Source organism: Ceratotherium simum, chromosome 2 (assembly GCF_057802395.1).
Source record: "Ceratotherium simum simum isolate JZ-2026a chromosome 2, ASM5780239v1, whole genome shotgun sequence".
Lineage (NCBI taxonomy): Eukaryota > Metazoa > Chordata > Mammalia > Perissodactyla > Rhinocerotidae > Ceratotherium > Ceratotherium simum.
The window spans coordinates 74,442,696-74,464,739 of NC_141901.1; the positions used below are offsets into that span (position 1 = coordinate 74,442,696).

Here is a 22,044-nt window from a genome sequence, read left to right on the forward strand (position 1 = left end):
TAAACATACTCCTTTTACATATCTCTGCACCACCAAAACAAGGTTTTTTATATACTGTTTGACCCAAATGGCCCTAGAAGCAGACATTGAGATTGATATTCTGGAATTGGACCATTGACCTGTAAGACAATGATACATGGGGTGGTGATAACACCTAGTATGTAGTAGCATCACATTTACCTAAACCAGAGATGAGCAAACTATGGCCCATAGGCTACGTCTGTCCCATTGCCCACTTTTGTAAATAAAGTCTTATTGGAATGCAGCTACAGACGTTGGTTTACCTATTGTTTATGAATGCTCTTGCTGAATAGTTGTGACAGAGACCCCATGGCCTGCAAATCTTGAAATATTTACTATCTGCCCCTTTATGAAAAAGTTTCCATAGACAAGGAGAATGGTGAGGTAACTGGAGAAGTGGAGGAGGAGGGAGGAGAACTCCCTTCATCCTCACACAGTCCAGCTGCCTCAGGCATCTCCCCACTGCACCTCTCATTTTCCTATTATACACTTGCTCCATTTCTTTCCTCACAAACATGCACACCGGGTCACTTTCTTATCCAACTGAATAAACTCCTTTGAAACTGGGCCAGTTGGCTAAATTTCTGAAGAAGGGAAATACCTATGTTAGGAGTTGGTCTGTGTGTTGGAGAAGTAGAAAAATGCTGAGCAAAGTGTCTACCTCTGCATAATGCAATTAATGGTTATTCATTTTTATCTTCACTTTTCTTTGTTTTCTAATTATTTTATTGTAAAAGATAATTGTTTAATTAAATGTATATATATATTAGGGAACATATTTAAAATGTTAAAAGCTCTTCACTATCAAAAGTACTGAGGAATCCTACCAAGAGAAAAATGCTTGAAATATTCTTGGTTTATACAGCTTCTCTTACATTTGTGCCATGAGTTTTCTGGTTTATTGTGTGCCGAGGACACTTCAGCCAACTGGGAGAGATGTATCAAGAAGAGAGGCCACGAAAGCCTTCCAAGATGGGGAGGACAAAGGAAAGTTGGTGGAATGTGCTTCCTACATCGTGGCCGTTGAGTCCTCGTGGACTTTTCTCACTTCCTCTCACCCTGCACCAAACACCGATATTCGTGCTGTAAATGGCTGGTTCAGAATGCCCCTGCTAACTAAAAATACCAGTTACTTTTACTTTCAATTTCAGTTCTATCACACCATGTGCGGTAGAAATGACTAGTATCCTCAGTCTGTTTTAGCTTTTATAAAGGAGGGACAGAGGTGGAAGGAGCAAGTGAGCAAGGGGTGAGAGGCAATTCAGAACTGTCTTGGACCCGTGGTGCCGTGGAACAGGTATGTCCATCTTAATTACATGTAACTTCATCTTCGACTAAACTCTTGATTTTTGATTCAAAGTGACAACCGAGGAATGGGCAGGAAAGGCAGGTTGCCTATTGTCTGGACTGCAGGGGTCCGTGGCTGGCTTTACTTCTGGGGAAGCTAAGCTTCTCCATTTGGACCAGTAGCAGCTGCAAAGTGACAGCCAGACACACCGTGTTTCCCTGGAAGTGCTGCCTCCTGAACCGCAGCTCAGGGCAGCAGCAAGCGGAGTGGAAAAGCCCCCGTGGGAGTCTGCCTGTGGCTAACATTAGAATGCACAGAACAAGACCATCTCCATCAAGGAGCTTACAGGCTATTATAACCTAAAGAGAAAATTTCTTTTTAATCTTTCTATTAGTCATACTTAAGAAAGTCAGAGTGAGAGCTCTGTAAATCTCTACGTAGAAATGAATTTCTTCCCCACATCGCTGATCTTTATTAGTTAAAAATAACTATCTAGTGAAAATTCTCTCTCTGGCCACCCCTCTTGTCTCTTTCATTCCCTCTCTCTCTGTCTTTCTCTCTTCCTGGTGTTTATTGGTTTGTTTTTCATAGAAACATTGGAATCACTTCTACCATTTGTTAAACATATAGAATCTGGGTTTACCAATCCCTTCAGATAATTCTTATGTAGATCAAATTTTGAAAACCAGTCCTGAACAGGATCAAATAGCTACACTTTGTTATTTGAAGCGAAAAGTTCTGTGGCTCATTCATAGCTAAGAAATCACAGATCTGGTATTTATAAAGTTGTTACTGTCACATCTTCCTACAGCTGCCTTTCATCTTCACTCTGAAGAGGGGACTTACAATTCCAGCAGTGATTATAAAGTAGCTGTTAGAGGCTCATGTTTTACTTCCATGTTCTTTTCTTCCCAGACTAAAGAATCAGACGAAAGAAGATGTTGCAGGATCTGTGTGTTTGACTTGCTTACTGTTTTTTTCTGACAAAAATTTTATCTGTAGACCTTGTTTCTTAGTAATCTAAAGTTTACAGATACTGTTGAAATGCATAAACTAATGGATCAATTTGCTCAATGAAATTATTGTAGATTAATCTCCACCTAATTCAACAAACATATACTGAAATTGTATTTTGTGTTGCATGCTATGCTAAGATATAAGCTTATAGTACCTAATTTTATTATCAAAACGTCCTCCAGGCTGCACCTATATTTTTACTCACATTACCCCTATAATCATTTTAAAAACTTAGGTGACACTGCCTGTTTAAGGCCACACAAGTACTAATTGATAGAGCTGGTTTTGTTTTTTTTTTAATGGGAAGTCTATTTTATTTTATTATTATTATTTTTAAATTTAATTACTTTTTGAGGTTAGGGCCTGTATTTTTGACCATATTAGATTCATCTTTTCTTTTTCAATTATTACATTGAGGTCATAATGTTTTATAACATTGTGTAATTTCAGGTGTACATTATTATTTATCAATTTCTGAAAAGATGGCATCATGCTTACCCCCAGTAGTCCAATTTTTACCTGGAAGCATACATATGTGACCCATTACCCCTTTCGCCTACTCCCACGACCCCCTTCTTCTCTGGTAATCACTAATCTGTTCTCTTTATCCACGTGTTTATCTTCTACAAATGAGTGAAATCATCCAGTGTTTGTCATTCTCTGTCTGGCTTATTTCGCTTAACATCATACCCTCAAGGTCCATCCATGTTGTTGCAAATAGCACAGATTTGTCCTTTTTTATGGCCAAGTAGTATTCCATTGTGTATGTATACCACACACTTCTTTATCCATTCATCCATAGAAGGACACTTTGGTTGCTTCCACACCTTGGCTGTTGTGAATAGTGCTGCAATGAACATAGGGGTGCATAAATGTCTTTGAATTGTTGATTTCAAGTTCTTTGGATAAATACCCAGTAGTGGGATAGCTGGATCATATGGTATTTCTATTTTTAATTTTTGAGATGTATCTGTACTGTTTTCCACAGTGGCTGTACCAGTTTGCATCCCCACCAGCAGTGTATGAGGGTTCCCTTTTCTCCACATCTTTTCCAACCTTTGGTATTTTTTTGTTCTGGTAATTACAGCCATTCTGACAGGTATAAGGTGATGTCTCACCGTAGTTTTGATTTGCATTTCCCTAATAATTAGTGATATTTTCTGCCACTTTATTTCCTTCCTTTGAATGAGCCATAATTTATTTTCTTTTTCTTTCCCTGTCCTCTGATTTTTTTATTGTGGTTGAAAATAGGGCATTTATAAAAACAGCCACATTTTCCATTCTTTGCATATTGGTTTTGTGCCAAGGAAGACTTTTACTAATTAGATGGTCCTTGGTTTTGAGAATTGGGGTTAACCTAAGGAGAAACCTCAAAGTCTTTTTAGGTGTTTTCTGAGCATACATCTTCCATGGGACTGTGTGTGGCTTTTTCACTTTTCACATAGACATGCTCTCAGCCTTTGTTTATCTGGGAATGTCTTAATCTATACCTCTTTTTTTTTGTGAGGAAGATTAGCCCTGAGCTAACATCTGTTGCCAATCCTCCTCTTTGTGCTGAGGAAGATTGGCCCTGGGCTAACACCCATGCCCATCTTCCTCTACTTTATATGTAGGATGCCTGTCATTGCATGGCTTGATACGTGGTGGGTGGGCCATGCCTGGAGTCTGAATCTGTGAACCTTGAAGCGGAGCATGCAAACTTAACCACTACACCACCGGGCCGGCCCCAATCTCTACCTCATTTTTGAAGTACAGTTTTGGTGGAAATAGTATTCTATGACATGTTTTTTCCCCACCTTTCAACACGTTAAATATACCATTCCACTGCCTTCTGGCCTCCAAGGTTTTTGCTGGGAAATTGGTGATAATCTTACTGCATGTGATGAGTCACTTCTCTCTTGTTGCTTTCAAGATTCTCTCTTTGTCTTTTGACAGTTTGATACAATATGTCTCAGCATGGGTCTCTATAAATGTATCCTATTAAGAGTTTGTTGAGCTTCTTGCATTTGTTGATTTGTGTCTTTTTTTTTTTTGTGAGGAAGATCAGCCCTGTGCTAACATCAGCCAATCCTCCTCTTTTTTTTTTTTTGCTGAGGAAGACTGGCCCTGGGCTAACATCCATGCCTATCTTCCTCCACTTTGTATGGGACGCTGCCACAGCATGGCTTGCCAAGCGGTGTGTTGGTGCACACCCGGGATTCGAACTGGCGAACCCCAGGCCACTGCAGCGGAGCGCGTGCACTTAACCGGTTGTGCCACCAGGCTGGCCCCTGATTCACGTCTTTTATGACATTATCATTACTTTGGAAATTACAAGGGTTTTAGGAGCTGTATGCCAGCAACAGGGACAAAGACTATATATATATATATATTTTTAACATCACAATATCAAACATCCATAATGTCTTGCTGCAGATGTCTACAAGTCAGTCTCCCTGCAGCTTTACCAAGCAATGCCCACTGCTTTTCCCTGCCCGAGATCCAAATTAGGTAAAACAGAGATCTTTAGGCAGCTCATGACAGGTTAGAACATTGTAAATAATGTCTTCTCTGCTCCATCCAGTTTGAAGGAGGAAATTGGGAACTGGGCTCCTGTATTAGATGGTATATTTTGTGTCTTCACTGGTATTCTGTTGCCCTAGGCATCTGTGGATCCATCTCTCTGTAGTTTTCCTGAGCAATGCCCACTGCTTCTTTCCACCTGATATTCAAGTTATGCCACTACCTCCCCCTTCCCAACTCCTGCCTGAGATCCACGTGAGGTGTGAAGAGGTAGACCCTAGACAGGATAGAATATTGTAAATAAGGTCTGTTCTATTCCCTCTGGGTCAAGGGAGGGAACTGAGAACTGGGTTGCCACCTCATCCAGACAAAGACCACACCACACTGGGGAGTGTGTGGGCCAGGAATAAGCAAAAACACCACAGAATTTCCTACCATTTTGAATGTGGCTTTTTCTTGAATGGGTGTTTGCTTGGTTGCTTTAGACCTCTGAATGTTTTACAGAACTACTATAAGGTTATTCTAGCCAATATTTTGGTTGCTTTTGATGTCTCTTTGGGGAAACAAGAGCTTAGAGCTTTCTAGTCTGCCATTTTGCTAAAATGTCTAGGCTTTTAATCCTGGATCTATGACTTATTCACTCAGCCTCACTTATCTCATTTATCTCATTTGCAAAGTGGGTATAATAATTTCTAACTTGCAGGTTCTTCTAAGTATCAGTGTAGCTGGGAATGTAAGTTATGTATCATGGGGCTTCGTACATTGTAGGCCCTCAGTATATAATAACAATTATTTGAGGTTTTTGTTCTAGTAATTGGACAATTACTTGAAGTAAATAATTCAACAATTATTGAATTAAAACTTTTGAGAATGATAATACTCTATGTTTCATCACTAACATCATCAGAGATTTGGGCGAATGATGGAGGAAGCCCTTTGCATTATGTTAATTCTAGGTTACATTTGGTCTCATAGAAAGTACAGAAGTCTCACCCAGTACTATGTTGATAGCTGCTTTGGGTAACTGCGTCAGAGAATGATTTTGTAATCTTACTTCTACTTGGAGGCTCTTCTAGGTTGGCAGATTGCCATGGCATCTGGACCCAACATGATGGCCCCCATTTGTCTGGTGGAAAACAACAATGAGAAGCTGTCAGTGAACCAGAAAGCTATAGAGATTCTTGAAAAGATTTCTCAACCATTGGTGGTGGTGGCCATTGTAGGACTGTATCGTACGGGTAAATCCTACTTGATGAACCGTCTTGCAGGCCAGAATGATGGTGAGTGTTGTACTGGGTCAGGAGCCAATTGCTTGACTCTAGGTATATCTGTCTTTCTTAATGTTCTTCTCTGGTCCCATGAAGGGAGAATCAAACTCCTCTCAATAAACCAACCGTCTAATTCCAATTCTCACCTCTACATTACTACCTTACTGTAATCTATTACTATATCCTTTGTATTACTCCTGTTAAGGAAAATCTCTCCTACTAATGCTCAGGATCCTACCTTCTTTTACCTGCGGAAGCACTGGGCTCTTGCAATTGCATCTCCTCTTCTCAAAACACATTTTGCTTTTCTATTCTCATGAATGTATAAAATGTTTGAAACTCTATCATAATATTTTCTATTCTCATCAACATATAAAATATTTGAATATCTATCGTCATAAAAATCTTTCCCTGGCTACCCTGCCTCTTTTTTTTTCATTACTGTCTAGAAAAAATATAACTTCAATTTCCTTTTTGCACTTTTCCCTTTCCATGTCTCTCTTCAATCCACTTCTTTCTTTGAACCTCACCATTATTTTGATATGTTCTTGTTATGGTTATTAGTGTCCTATGTTTACTCTTATTCATGGATGCCTCTTAGTCTCCATCTTGAGCCCTTGCTTGGCATTATTCTCACAGTTAACATTCCCTCCTTCCTGAAATAGCTGACACATAAAGTAGGACATTCTTGACAAAATAGAGAAAGCACCAGCTTGTATGCTAGGGTACTTAGATTCCATCAAGTCTGACTTTGTAGCCCTTTGGCTGCTTAGATTATCTGCTGTCACTGTATGTTGCTTTCTCCTGTTCTCTTGCAGGTTTCCCTCTGGGCTCTACTGTGCAGTCTGAAACCAAGGGTATCTGGATGTGGTGTGTGCCTCACCCCTCCAAGCTGAACCACACCCTGGTTCTTCTGGACACTGAGGGCCTGGGGGATGTGGAAAAGGTAAGGCAGAGAGTCACAGACGGATCCTTTTTATTCTAGATTGTCTCCTTATCGCTTCATGATCCTTTGTAATTTAACTCCTGTGATCTGTTTGTAAAAGCTAGAAATTCAACTGTAGGAAATGAGGCAAACTTTGAGGTTTTTGACTCTTACTTCTAGGTAAGATAAGATATCATGACATATAGATAAAATCTTTTGTTTCTTGGCACTGGGTGAATAATTTGATTTATTTTAATAAATAATTATTCAATAGCTGAGTTCCAAGCCTCTGGGCTTAGTACTGTAGATATTAGTGACCAAAGTAAAGGTCCTGCCCTCAAAGAGTCTTCAGTCCAGTTGAGAAGACCATACATATGTAGTCAGGTTTAATGAATTGGGAAAAAAGCAGGTTGCAGAGAGGAAGAAATTGCACTGCACTGCAATCCTTGACTTCTGTCAATTACATGGATGCTCTGTGGCTGGAGCGGCCCATTTGAATTATCCTGAGTTGGGACAAATGTGCTGTTACATCATTGAAAGGCTGCTCTGGAAGCCTTTCTAATTAAGAGGACCGACACCTGAGGGCTGTCTTCCATCCACACTTCCGACAGCTGGGGAAACAAGCCCTTCAGTCTTGAAAGGTGCTCCAGGCAGTACATCACAGTTTCTACCACATACAGTTAAGCATAAGGGTGCCTTGGGAGGAGAGAGGAGAAACATCAACTCCAGCCCGGGGTGAGGAAAGATTTCTAATTCACCTTCTGAGCTACCAGATGATGTGTGTATTTGAGGGTTGGAGTAAACAGTCAGTTTTACATTTCTTTTTTTTTTTTTTATTTGTGTGGAAGATCAGCCTTGCGCTAACATCTGCCAATCCTCCTCTTTTTTCTTTTGCTGAGGAAGGCTGGCCCTGGGCTAACATCCGTGCCCATCTTCCTCCACTTTATATAGGTTGCCACCACAGCATGGCTTGCCAAGCAGTGCGTCGGTGCGCACCTGGGATCCGAACCTGCGCACCCCGGGGCCGCCACAGCTGAGCGCGCGCACTTAACCGCTTGCGCCACCAGCCGGCCCCCAGTTTTACATTTCTTATGCTGAAGTTCATCAACTATCCACAGAGCATTCTGGAAAGCTTTGAGACACCTCTGAATACAGTGGTTCTAGAAAAGCGTGTTTGTCCTAAAACAAACATTTTAAAATGGATTTTTGGTATTTTAGCTTTCTACTAATGGTTGAAATAAATGTACTCTCTTTTTTTGCCTTACTTTGAGACTTATTTGGAAATAGTATCCAAATTTCTGTAGCTCTCCATTTCTGCCCAAATGGTAGTTAGAAATTGTGTTTATTTTTAAAGCCGTATATCGAACAATGATATAGTCTTGTCTAAATAATTTATTGTTTGTCATAAATGCCACTTCTTCTTCTGCTAATTGATTACTTAAAAAAAATTGAGGTTTGGAAAAATAATGAATAGATTATTTTCCCCCCAAACTCCCATTTGGAGTCTTCTAAGCAGAAATCTCAGGTTTTACATTTACTCTAATGAACAACTTTACACACTGTTTATAGTAGAAATAATTTCTGGATTATGCTATTGTTTAGACAATGATGCAATTTGTACAAACAAACTAGTCTGGCCTTTAGGGCTGTTTGTTCATCAGGCTACCCTAGCGCTTACCATTCTGCCTTAACTTCAGCACCTACCCTCTGCTACAGTCAAATCAAATAACTCTATTTTTATTTCAAAGAGTCTGCTGTATGCTACCATCTCTATTTTTGCTTCTGTGGGTCTTTCTACCTGCTAGATCACCTTCATTGCTTCAGGTCCACATTCTACCAATTCTTTAACACTTGACTCAAGACTTCAAGGTGGCTTGCATATCATACGCTTGCTCTCCAACTTTCATAGCTCTGTTCTTCCTTGATAGGCTTCTAAATTTTAATTTAATACTATAACTAAATGTTTCACTGCTTATATACCTTACTAAGATGTAAACTCTTTATAGATAATGTCATCTTTGTTGCAATCATTGTTATAGATGTTTGTCATTGCTTTGAAATAGTCATCTTGAAAGTAACAATTGTAATTTTTAACTTTGCTTTTTTAAATCTAAGAATAGTAGGAAACATTTAGTAGCTTTATATAAACATTTATTGACTGGATATAGTTTGAATACTCAGTTATGCCAACTGTGGTATATTTTATATGGCCTATGATTAATAAATTTGTGTAGAATGAGTAAGTGCCAACACTCATCATTAAATAGCTAATTATACACCAGGTACAGTACTAGTTTCTCTATGTTATTTTATTTCATCCAATTGAGGAAAAAGAAAGGCTTATGAAGATTAGAATCCTTTTATATACAACAAAATCACAATCACAAAAATGTCCTTGTAGTTGTCAAAGCTGATGTCTGTATTTATGTCAGTCTTCAACTTATTTCTTTGCATGGTGAGTATGTTAGGTAAAATAATAAATGAAAAACTGATGGAGTAAGTGTCCGAATGAATCTCTAAAGAATAAACTCCTAAATCTCTTGCTCGAATGTGCTTTCTAGGGCGACCCTAAGAATGACTCGTGGATCTTTGCCCTGGCCGTGCTTCTGTGTAGCAGCTTTGTCTATAACAGCATGAGCACCATCAACCACCAGGCCCTGGAGCAGCTGCAGTATCCTTCCAGGAACTAACCACCCGGTTTCATTGAGTTTTGGGGAATGAAGATGGAGTTGGTTGCTTTTTCCCTGTTACTTAGTTGCATTTGGTGGAGCAGAAGGGACCCAGGGCAAAAGATACTACTCATAATACATTTTTCTTAGAGAAATGTGGGAATTGTAGGTAGGGAGTTTCTTTTCCTTAACTACATCCTAGTTATGTGACGGAGCTCACAGAACTCATCAGGGCAAAGTCCTGCCCAAGACCTGATGAAGTAGAAGATTCCACAGAGTTTGTGAGTTTCTTTCCAGACTTTATCTGGGCTGTTCGGGATTTCACCTTAGAGCTGAAGTTAAATGGTCGCCATATCACAGAAGATGAGTACCTGGAGAATGCCTTGAAGCTGATTCCAGGTATCAGAGCATGGCCTGGGCAGTGGATAGTCCAATAGAGGGTGGGATCTCCTAAACACTGTCTATCATCTTTGGAGTTGCATTTGTAATTGAGACTAGATCAAAATCTGTAGAAATGGTGACTGGAAGGTGGGTTGGAAAGCTCTAGAGACAGAAATTTAAGTTCATTTAAGAAAAGTAGAGCCTAAAGTAGAGTAAGATGATTCAAAATCAATTTATCCTGTATACAATTTGTAACTTAGCATACAGATTACAATGAGTCCTAAAACTTTCTAAAGGCCAGACACTTGTGTTCCCTAATTTGGCTTCTGCTTTTCTGTGTTGAGGAAAACAATGGACCAGATACTTGTTAGATTTGAAATTACAAGGAAAAGCTTATCTAAAGAAAAAATATCTTTCATGCACTTAGATATTATCCTTCTGACATACAGATATAACTATCTAATGTCTGCATGGATATATCATCTACAAAAATGTCTTTGTGTGCTAAATAAACCTGAAGAAGTAAGTCTTTTCAGTCTATGCCTTTGCAATATTTCTGATAATTATTAGAACATCCAGTTTACTTTCAATATCATAGCTTTATCTTAATTCCCACATATTTACCCATGCTCTAATTTCAAAGCGATAAATTATTTTTAAGGGTTACAATTATATGGATGTGTATCTGATGAACCTTGAGAGAAATATCAATTCTGATTTATTAATTCTTGCTTTCATGTTTATATTTATGCTTTCTCAAAACATTTATTGAGAATTTGGCTAGGCAGAAGAGCAATGCTGTCAAATCAAATATAGTCCTTTACCTCAAAGAGTTTATAGATTAGTGGTGACATCCTTTTCTTTTTTTATTGCAGTGACATTGGTTTATAACATTATATAAATTTCAGGTGTACATCATTATACTTCTATTTTTGCATAGGTTACATCATGTTCACCACCCAAATACTAATTATAATCCATCACCACACACATGTGCCTAAGCATCCCTTTCACCCTCCTCCCTACCCCCTTCCCCTCTGGTAACCACCAATCCAATCTCTGTCTTTATGTGTTTGTTTATTGGTGTTTTTATCTTCTACTTATGACTGAGATCATATGGTATTTGATCTTCTTCCTCTGACTTATTTTGTTTAGCATAATACCCTCAATGTCCATTCATGTAGTCACAAACGGCTGGATTTCATCGTTTCTTATGACTGAGTAGTATTGCATTGTGTATATATACCACATCTTCTTTATCCATTCATCCCTTGATGGGCACTTAGATTGCTTTCAAGTCTTGGTTATTGTGAATAATGCTGCAATGAACACAGGGGTGCATATATCTTTATGCATTCGTGTTTTCATGCTCTTTGGATAAATACCCAGCAGTGGAATAGCTGGATGATATGATGGTTCTATCCTTAACTTTTTGAGGAGTCTCCATACTGCTTTCCATAGTGGCTGCACCAGTTTACACTCCCACCAGCAGTGTATAAGAGTTCCCTTCTCTCCACATCCTCTCCAACACTTGTTGTTTCCTGTCTTGTTAATTATAGCCATTCTGAGGGGGCATGAGGTGATATCTCATTGTAGGTTTGATTTGCATTTTCCTGATAGTTAATGTGCCTGTTGGCCATCTCTATATCTTCTTTGGAGAAATGTCTGTTCATGTCTTTTTCCAATGTTTTAATTGGGTTGTTAGTTTTTTTTTTGTTGAGACGTATGAGTTCTTTATGTATTTTGGAGATTAACCCCCATCAGATATATGGTTTGCAAATATCTTGTCCCAATTGTTAGGTGGTCTTTTCATTTTGTTGATGGTTTCCTTTGCTGTGCAGAAGCTTTTTAGTTGGACGTAGTACCATTTGTTTATTTTTCCTGTTGTTTCTCTTGCCCGTCAGACATGGTACTTGAAAATATGTTGCTAAGACCAATGTTGAAGAGAATACTTCCTATATTTTCTTCTCGAAGTTTCATGGTTTCCAGTCTTACATTCAAGTCTTTAATCCATTTTGAGTTAATTTTTGTGTATGGTGTAAGATAATGGTCTACTTTCATTTTTTTGCATGTGGCTGTCCAGTTTTCCCAACATCATTTGTTGAAGAGACTTTCCTTTCTCCATTGTATGCTCTTGGCTCCTTTGTCCAAAATTAGCTGTCCATAGATGTGTGGGTTTATTTCTGGGCTCTTGATTCTATTACATTGATCTCTGTGTCTGTTCATGAGCCAGTACCATGCATTTTGCTTACTATAGCTTTGTAGTATATTTTGAAATCAGGGAATGTGATACCTCCAGCTTAGTTCTTTTTTTTCAGGATTGCTTTCGCTATTTGGAGTCTTTTCTTGTTCCATATAAATTTTAGGATTCTTTGTTCTATTTCTGTGAAAAGTGTTGTTGGAATTTTGATAAGGATTGCATTGAATCTATAGATTGCTTTAGGAAGTATGGGCATCTTAAGTATATTAATTCTTCCAATCCAAGACCATGGAATACCTTTCCATTTCTCTGTGTCTTCTTCAATTTCTTTCAGCAATATTTCATAGTGTTTCATGTATAGATCTTTCACCTCTTTGGTTAAGTTTATTCCTAGGTATTTTATTCTTTTTTTGCACTTGTAAATGGGATTGTATTTTTAATTTCTCTTTCTGCTGCTTTGTTGTTAGTGTATAGAAACACAACTGATTTTTGTATGTTGATTTTGTATCCTGCAACTTTACCATATTCATTTATTATTTCTAAAAGTTTTTTGGTGGATTCTTTAGGGTTTTCTATATATAAATCATGTCATCTGCAAATTTGACAGTTTCACTTCTTCCTTTCCAATTTGGATCCCTTTTATTTCTTTTTCTTGCCTGATTGCTCTGGCTAGGACTTCCAATACTATGTTAAATAGGAGTAATGTCATTGGGCATCCTTCTCTGGTACCTGTTCTTAGAGGGATAGCTTTCAGTTTTTCACCATTGAGGATGATGTTAGCTGTGGGTGTGTCATATATGGCCTTTATTATGTTGAGATACTTTCCTTCTATACAGTGGTGACATCCTAAAATTACATTTTAGTTACATTTACTATTCAGAGATTTTTACTAAAAATAACTAACATTGTACACATTATTGTCAGTATCAAAATAGTTTTCCTTAAATAATCAAGATGTCATTCCTAATATTCCTAATATCATCCATTATCCCTTTTGTGGCTCTTCTTTGTGGACCCACAGGCTAATTTCAACTTGGGATAAAGTAGACTAAAACACTGCACTTAACCTTTCACTCTTTTAGCCATTCTTTCAGTAAACATCTAATAGACAACTATTCTACCGTGTTCAGGTCTGGAGATACCAGCCATTGGTTTCTTTTACTTGGGTCAGATGTCTTCCCAAATTCCTCTCTGGAGTTGTATAAGTTTGATGTGCAAAGAAGTATTGGTTGTCTATGTTAAAGGAGTTATAAGCATAGAAGATGGCAAAGATTAAAAAATTCCTGTCATAAAAACATTTAGCTCCCTTTCCCCCAAACCACTCTTACTGTAATCTCTGTTTTCTTTTTCCTACAGGCTGGAACCCCAAAGCCCGAGAATCCAATCTATCCAGAGAGTGCATCAGGAAATTCTTTCCAAAACGGAAGTGTTTTGTGTTTGACCGGCCAACAAATGACAAAGCACTCCTAGCCAATATTGAGAAAGTGTCAGAAAACCAACTGGATCCTAAATTCCTGGAACAAACAAGCAATTTCTGTTCTTATATCTTCACCTGTGCAAGAACTAAGACCCTCAGAGAGGGAATCATGGTCACTGGGAATCGTGAGTCTCCTTTTCACATTTCTGTGGGGACTAATATATATTGACTTATTATATGATGTATTTTCCAGAATTTTTCTTTGATTCTATGGAATTCTGGGTATAGAGATATTCATACTGCAAGAAAAAAGTGTATATTTTACAGTTATATCACTTTTGGGGGTTTACAAATCCCTCTTCAAGTTGCAAACTTTGTCATTATCTGTGTTCTCCACTGATAATAAAATCACTAACTAGGTATAAATACAGAATATACTCTTTTCTCAGGGGACATCCTATACTATAAGTGTTCTTTGCAAGGAGAATGTGAAAGATATTTTTGGAGTTTAGGGCAGTCCCAAAATAAATATTAGCCCATAAATCCATAAAAATCCATTCAAAGCTTCAGAATTAGGGATAAGTATAAATCTGATTTACTCTGCCTCATCTGTATACCTGTGTAATCTCTTTTGCCTTTAGTTTTTCTTATTGGGAAACTATTTTTTCCAAATACCCCTTTGTATATTAGATGAAGGTAGATTTTTAATTTTTTTAGCGCTGTGATACGATAACCATAAAAATGAAGAGTCAGTAGGAAATTGAAGGTGATAATAGTAGAAAGAGATAGGTGTGTGTGTGTGACTTTAGAAATGTCGTCTTAGAATGTTGATCCTATTGTGTGATAACTTGATACTTATCCCTTCAATTTTGTGGCTTATTCAGGGCTGAGGACTCTGGTGGTGACCTACGTGGATAGCATCAATAGTGGAGCAGTGCCTTGTCTGGAGAACGCAGTGAGAACTCTGGCCCAGCTTGAGAACTCAGCGGCCGTGCAGAAAGCAGCTGACCACTACAGTGAGCAGATGGCCCAGCAAGTGAACTTGCCCACAGACACGCTCCAGGAGTTGCTGGACCTGCACGCAGCCTGTGAGAGAGATGCCATTGCAGTTTTCATGGAGCACTCCTTCAAGGATGAAAACCAGGAGTTCCACAAGAACCTTGTGGTAATTTGTCTCAGTATCTACCCTTTGTGACTGTCCCCCTTGAAAAATGAAGCCTAGAAGTGTCTTTATTGACCCCATGGCTCATCTCTCACTCAAGGATAAAGTAGTCTGGATTCTTGTAAGGGATAGTATCTCAAATGACAACATTTTTTTTTCCTCCCAAACCTTAGGCATTTTGTCTAGAAATCTGTCTAATGCAAGGAAGCAAAATCAGTACAGATCGCTTCCTGATATGAATACTTCTAAGGATTCCAAGCCTACCCAGAACACCCAAAAGTCATTCCTGAGGTGGTCGCTTTTTCTGAGAACAGACTCCTGGTCCTGGGAATTAAAATTTCTCTTATTAGACCCTCAATCCAGGCCGTTTTCAACTTATATTGCTCCTTGTTGTATCAATGTATCACTGAAGTTAGAATCACTGAGGGCTACAGCTGCAGGGACCACAGAGATTAGGTAATGCAACGCCAGCATTTCCTATGCAGGACTTGAGACCCAGGGAAGTTAAGAAGCTTTCCCATAGTGTTACAGAGAGTGTTCAGGGTTGTAAGTAAAGCAGGTCTTGTGATTCTTGTTTTGTTTCATGTCCTTCTCCAACAGAGTGCTTTTCTCATGAGGACCACAGTTAGAACAAACCTTCTTCCAGATTCTTTGGAATTTTATCTCCACTGTTCCTTTCTTCTGGTGACATCCCTCTACATTTCCCTTGCAGGAAATCCTACAGAATAAGAAGGAGGGTTTCTTGAGGCGGAATGAAGAGGCATCTGTTAAATACTGCCAGGCTAAACTTGATGAGCTTTCAAAGGCCCTAATGGAAAGCATTTCATCAGGAACTTTCTCTGTTCCTGGAGGACACAAGCTCTATGTAGAAACAAAGGAAAGGATTGAACAGGACTATCAGCAAGTGCCCAGGAAAGGAGTGAAGGTGAGGAAGAAGGGGAGCATGGGGAGCCTGCAGAACAGAGTCAAAGGGGTCTCCTGACAATCAGAGCACAGCACCAGTTGTGGGGAACAAGAGAGCATGGGGATATTGTGACAGCTTTAGCTTTTAAGGTCTGCTATTTGATATTTGTTCCTGAGGAGAGTAGAAATGTCCATTCCCCCACAATGAGTCCATTCCCCCAAAATCCACAAGAAACAAAACGGAAATTTTTAATTTCTTCATCCAATGACATGACATTCAATGTGCTAAGTGCTGATGATTTACGTGTTAATGTCAGAGTCTTTGCACTCAAGGCTGATCAAAAGTGAGAAAGTCAAATACATAGACAATTGCATACAGAGTGATAACACTTATGAACCTGAAAAAATAGGCTACATAGGTGGTAGTAACATGTAATAATAATAAAAAAAATGATAATAATGCAACTAATATGTATTGAACTGTTATTGCATGTAGGCACAGTATAAGCTCTTTCCCTAGACTTCTTAATTTAATCTTTCAAATAGCATTAAGAAGAATCTACACTTATTGTCAGCATTCTACAGATCTGAACTGAGAGGCACAGAAAGATTAAAATAACTTGCCTAAATTTATAGCCAGCAAGTGGCAGAGGAGAGCAGCAGCACAGATTAAAGTTACCATTTCGCATTGGGAAGGCAAAAGTCACCCATTCATTCAAAAGTCACCCTTTTCATTGGGAAGGCAAATATATAAAAGCACCAGAGACTGTGGGTTTGTAGAACTGAACATAGTTCTGACTGGCTGGAACCAGAGTGGGTAGAAGGAAGCAGCACTGGGAGGGAGACTGGAGGGAGACAGGAAGTAGGAGACGTGGAGTCAATTCACTCTATGGAGCTTGGACTCTGTGGGGGGATCCACTGTAGAATTTAAAGCATGAAGCAAAAATTACATGGACATACTTGTTTTTGCAGCACTGATCTCCTCAGTGGAAATCTAAGTTCTTTGCCTTTTCTTGGTTCCTCAGGCGAACGAGGTCCTCCAGAGCTTCCTGCAGTCGCAGGTGGCAATAGAGAACTCCATCTTGCAGGCAGATAAAGCCCTCACTGAAGGAGAGAAGGCTGCAGCAGGTACGGGGCAGGGCTCAGCTCACAACGGGGCCAGTGGATTCCTGCGGTGTCCTTTGACAGGTGTGAGAGCAAAACCTTCCTGAAACAGGGAGCTTCCTCTCCTTCTGTGGAACAAACTGCTAAATCTGAAAACAATAAGGAGAGTTGTGGTTGTACAGGGTGCTTCCCATCTCAGCCTGAAATGTGGTTTTGATGGTGTGGACATGGGGAAATTCAGAGATTTCCCATCTCCCTTTTCAAATTTTGTTTTGTCTCTGAGCTAAGGAGTATAGATGTCAGTCCTCACTCAATTTTCTTCCTTCTCTAAAACTTTCCCGGGGCAGTGGAGCAGGCCAAGAAGGAGGCAGCTGAGAAGGAACAGGAGCTGCTAAGACAGAAACTACAGGAGCAGGAGCAGCAGATGGAGGCGCAAAAGAGGAGTCTCCAGGAAAACATAGCTCAATTGGAAAAGAAGCTGGTGTGGGAAAGAGAAATCCTAATGAGACAGTATAATATGATGCTGGAGCATAAACTGAAGGTAAGTCTGGCTGTGGCCTCAGTGGTGCTCGAAGGTCATCGCCCTGGTACCTCAGGAAGAGATGGGTGCAGGTCACAGCAAGATGCGGAAGGAAGCATCGTTGCCATTTACTGCTTGTGCTTTATTAAAATCCTGAATCCCTTGAATCCTTTTTTTTATTTTTTAAAGCAGCCTTTGAATTCTATATTTTACATGGACTCTAGAGAGTTCTGGATGAGTATGGCCCCTCCAAGCCCTTGGAGAATATAAATGGGGTTTGAGCTGCTGTTTGGGGGGTTGTAAAGTAACCTCATGAGGCCAGATTAAACAGATATTCCAACCACGTGTATTTAATAGGAGCAGCGACTGGTGTGCTTTACCAAGACCATTGCCAATTATCAGGAACCCTACTACCCACAGACCCTGAGGTAGATCTTTGCTGACATAAAACTATCAGAAATGTTCATACTTAAAACACAGGGAAGTGACAGCTTCTAAACTTGCTGCATTGTCTCCAGGTGTAGATAGTCTACCCACTTTATCATATGGCATCGGAGGAATTCTGTCAGTATCCATCTGAACATGTTTATACAGATTTGTAGAACAGCTTATAAGTTCCCATTATGTCTACAATTTGGATGACTGTACCATCCCAAGTGGATCTGAGAATTAGTGCAATCTGACCAACGCTACCTGTTAATTGGCAGTTTTTGACTAGACTGTATTACATTTGTCCTCACGTCAGGCTCAGCATCCCAGCAAAACCCTAACGGTATGTGAATATTAGTAAGGCTTTAAACTATGCTTCCTCTCAATGTTGAGGTCTAAGCCAGGAGATAATTCCTTGTTTCACAGTTCTTCTTTCGTGATTGAGTAACAGAGGGCAATTTTAGGATAAAACAAAGATAGTTTGACAAAGTTCTTAAATACCAATGTAATTCTTGAAAAATGTGGACTTTAAAAGTTTTACTTTCCTCCTCACTTTTTTTTTTTTTTTTTTCAGGTCCAAAGAGATCTCCTTAATGAAGGATTTAGGAAGAAAGCTGAAGAGATGAGCGCAGAGATAGATTGCTTGAAAAATGTGATTGATACTGCTAAAAGTGATAATACTGCCTGGATTGCAGCAATCTTGGGCAAATTTGGCAATGAGATCATTTCACTATCTTCTGCTCCTGCCAAACTTCTTGGTAATCTTTTGAAAGTCACGAGCTTACTATTTACAAAGAATTAGCCCAGGGGGCCAGCCCGGTGGTGCAAGCGGTTAAGTGCGCGCGCTCTGCTGTGGCGGCCCAGGGTTCCCCAGTTCGGATCCCCGGGCGCACATCGACGCACTGCTTGGCAAGCCACGCTGTGGCGGCATCCCATGTAAAGTGGAGGAAGATGGGCATGGATGTTAGCCCAGGGCCAATCTTCCTCAGCAAAAAGAGGAGGATTGGTGGATGTTAGCTCAGGGCCCATCTTCCTCACACACACACACACACACACACACACAAATAAAAAGAATTAGCTTTCCTTTTAAAGAAATTATAGAATGTGGATATATGCTCTGCCCTATTTTGATTGTATGCTTTTCACTTTCTTTCAGCAAAGTTTTAAACATAAAAAGTGGGGCTGGCCTGGTGGCATAGTGGTTAAGTTCACACGCTCCACTTTGGTGGCCCAGGGTTTGAGGGTTCAAATCACAGGCACAGACCTATGCACCGCTTGTCAAGCCATGTGTGGTGGCATCTCATATACAAAATAGAGGAAGTTTGGCACAGATATTAGCTCAGGGCTAATCTTCTTCAGGAAAAAGGGGACTGGCAACACATGTTATCTCAGAGCCAATCTTCCTCACCAAAAAAAAAAAAAAGAAAGAAAGAAGGAAAAATATTAAAAAAAAAGTGGCTATTAGAGGATATCAATGCCTGTCCTGCATTAGATAGAGGCAATGCATGTATGCTTTGATATAGCAGGTTCACTTTTGGAAATATACATGTGCAAAATCATATGTATATAAGAAGTTCATTGAGGCATCACTTTAAATGACAAAAGATTGGAAAGTACTTAAATATCCATTCGTATAAATTGGTGATATGAATTTAACTTATCCATATACTGGAAAACTATGTAGCCAGCAAATAAATTACCAGTGGGGCTCCATTTTACGAACTTAGAACAATCTTGAAATTATATTTTAAAGTGGAAACAATGAGGTACAAAAGAGTGTGTATAAGGTGTTCACCATAAAAAAATGTAATTATTATGTGCAATCTTACATGTACACACATAGAATATGTCTGGAATGATCCATTAGATGCTAGTAACATTGCTTTTTCAGGGGAGAACTGAGTAGCATCAGGGGTGGTAGGGACACATGCTTTCCATTATATACTCTATCTTTTGAATTTTATAAAAAAAGCTTGTATTACCATTTCATAAATAAATAACAAAGACAATGTAAAGTATAATACTAATAATGATAATAATAAAAGGAATGTGATATTGACTATTAGATGATGACATTGCTCATTGCTTCTAGAAATGACATCAGCTTGGTTAATGAGGGGTCTAAGGCTAATTTCAGAGTACTAGAAAGCATAAAATTTGCATCCCAATCTTGTTTTCATTTTGGCCTTGATTTGTAATCACTTACATTTGCTTCAAAACTAAGATATAAACTTTCCCGTTGCCCTTTGAAATCACAGCTGGAGGAGCCTCTACTTCCTGTCTTTGAATTACACTTTTAAGGTGTTAGAACCAAATTACCACACATTAAGAATATGCACTAGTGAGAGAGATCCCATCATCCTGAAAAGTGCAGTGGTGGCCTCTCTGCTGTAGGCAAGAGTGGAAGGGACAATGTGCCACTGCAGAACTAGACAACCTGATAGTGTTGTGGATGATAAGTCCTGACACATGGAGGCCGGGTGTTGGCACTTAAATATCAGAAGCCCAGTACATACAATGATAGTAAAGAGCATCATGTTTTGTCTTAGTCAGCTCAGGCTGCTGTAACAAATTACCATAGACTGGGTGGCTTAGACAACAAATGTTTATTTCTCCCAGTTCTGGAGGCTATAAGTTCAAGATCAGCGTGCCATCATTGTTGGATTCTTGATAACGGCCCTGTTCCTGATTTACAGATGGCTGCTTTCTTACTGCGTCCTCACATGGTAAAGAGAGAGAAAGAGAGAAAGCATGCTTGAGAGAGCTCTCCTGACTCTTTGTTATAAGGTCATTAATCCAATTCATGAGGGCCCCATCCTCGTTACCTAATTACCTCCCAAAAGCCCCACTTCCAAATACTACCACATTGGGACATTGAAGGTTAGGGTTCCATCAAATGAATTTTGAGGTATACAAACATTTAGTTAATAACACGGTTGGAGTGGCAGCCAGCTGGGCCTGATCAGAAAGAATTCTGAAGATAACGAATAGAACAGGGCATCTCTAGGTTCAAAAATGATGGGGAGAAAACAAATGGAATCAAGGATGTTTATCAGGAGGCTGAGAGGTAGCCCTGATAAAATGTCACAATCCCTAGCCCCAATCTGAGCCAATTTCAGACCATGAACCTATCAGCTGGAGGGGAGGCAGGATCCCAAGGCAAAGGACCCTGCAACTCTGGGACAAGGATAAATGATAATGACTCTCTCAGTCCTCCTCCTAAAGGACCTCTGGCCATTTACTTGATACCTGTGTACTGAGGAATGGGAATGCTCCAACATTTCAAGGACTCGTGGAATCAGAATCCAAGTTGGCAGTGATACCAGATACAGGAAGGACTTCTTAGTCTCCCTGTAAAACTAGGGGCACACGGCATCTAAGTAATAAATGCAGTCCTGGCCGAAGTGCAACTAATTGGAGTCTAGTATTTGTTTTCAACTAGAAGCAAAGTTCACTGAGGATAGGGACCAGTACATATTCTTCTGTACATCTCCTCAGAGTATGTTTAGGCAGAGAATGTACTAAATTAGCATCTGCTGGAAAAACAAAAGGTTGACACATGTGTGATTGTTTTTAATTGCCATAATTCTACAAATACTCCAATGGTCTCAGGTAATAGATAGTTTGGATTTTTGACACCAGATTAAGGACTTTAAGGTGATTTAAAGGCTAGCAGCCTGAAAGAAGCTTTCTGGTGAAGTCTCCTCTCTGTGACCTCATTTATCAGTCTCCATGCCTCTGTGAGGATGTTAACACATCTGCACTGGAGATTTTAAATTGCTCCATCCAGCTGTGGCTTCAAGTGTTCAGAAGGAAGAATGGCTTTGCCTTTTCTTTTTTTTTTTTTGCCTGAGGAAGATTGGCCCTGAGCTAACGTCTTTGCCTGTCTTCCTCTATTTTGTATGTGGGATTCCACCACAGCATGGTTTGATGAGTGGTGCTTAGGTCCATGCCGGGAATCCAAACCTGCACACCCTGGGCCGTCAAAGCAGAGCCTGTGAACTTAACCACTATGCCACTGGGATGACCACCCCGCCGCCCACCCCCCTATTTTTTTTTTTAAGGAGTGAAGATTTTTTTTTTCTTGCAATATCACACCCAGGATATTGACATTGATACAGCCAAGATACAGAACAATTACATCACCACAGGGATTTCTCTTTTTGCCTTTTATGGGCACACCCACGTCCTCCACTCCCTCCTACACCCCTTCCCATAACTCCTAGAAACCAATGACC

The 22,044-nt window shown here is 39.6% G+C and overlaps 1 protein-coding gene across 2 annotated transcripts in view; it reads left to right on the forward strand.

Annotated features, from left to right (window-relative positions):
* The window catches only part of LOC101392488 (guanylate-binding protein 6-like), a 28,220-nt gene extending 7,733 nt beyond the window's left edge, over positions 1-20,487 (forward strand). The window contains exons 1-11 of one of the 2 annotated variants that reach the window (XM_087447913.1): positions 996-1,318; positions 5,895-6,108; positions 6,915-7,042; positions 9,583-9,692; positions 9,893-10,089; positions 13,628-13,873; positions 14,573-14,853; positions 15,563-15,775; positions 16,779-16,881; positions 17,205-17,398; positions 18,381-20,487. In XM_087447913.1, the coding sequence (XP_087304039.1) occupies positions 5,919-6,108; positions 6,915-7,042; positions 9,583-9,692; positions 9,893-10,089; positions 13,628-13,873; positions 14,573-14,853; positions 15,563-15,775; positions 16,779-16,881; positions 17,205-17,398; positions 18,381-18,608 (1,890 nt within the window). In that variant the 5' untranslated portion in view covers positions 996-1,318; positions 5,895-5,918 and the 3' untranslated portion in view covers positions 18,609-20,487. Of the gene's footprint in view, positions 1-995; positions 1,319-5,894; positions 6,109-6,914; positions 7,043-9,582; positions 9,693-9,892; positions 10,090-13,627; positions 13,874-14,572; positions 14,854-15,562; positions 15,776-16,778; positions 16,882-17,204; positions 17,399-18,380 lie in introns of those variants that run through there. The other variant, XM_087447919.1, reaches the window with a different exon arrangement.
* Positions 20,488-22,044: the final 1,557 nt, after the last annotated feature.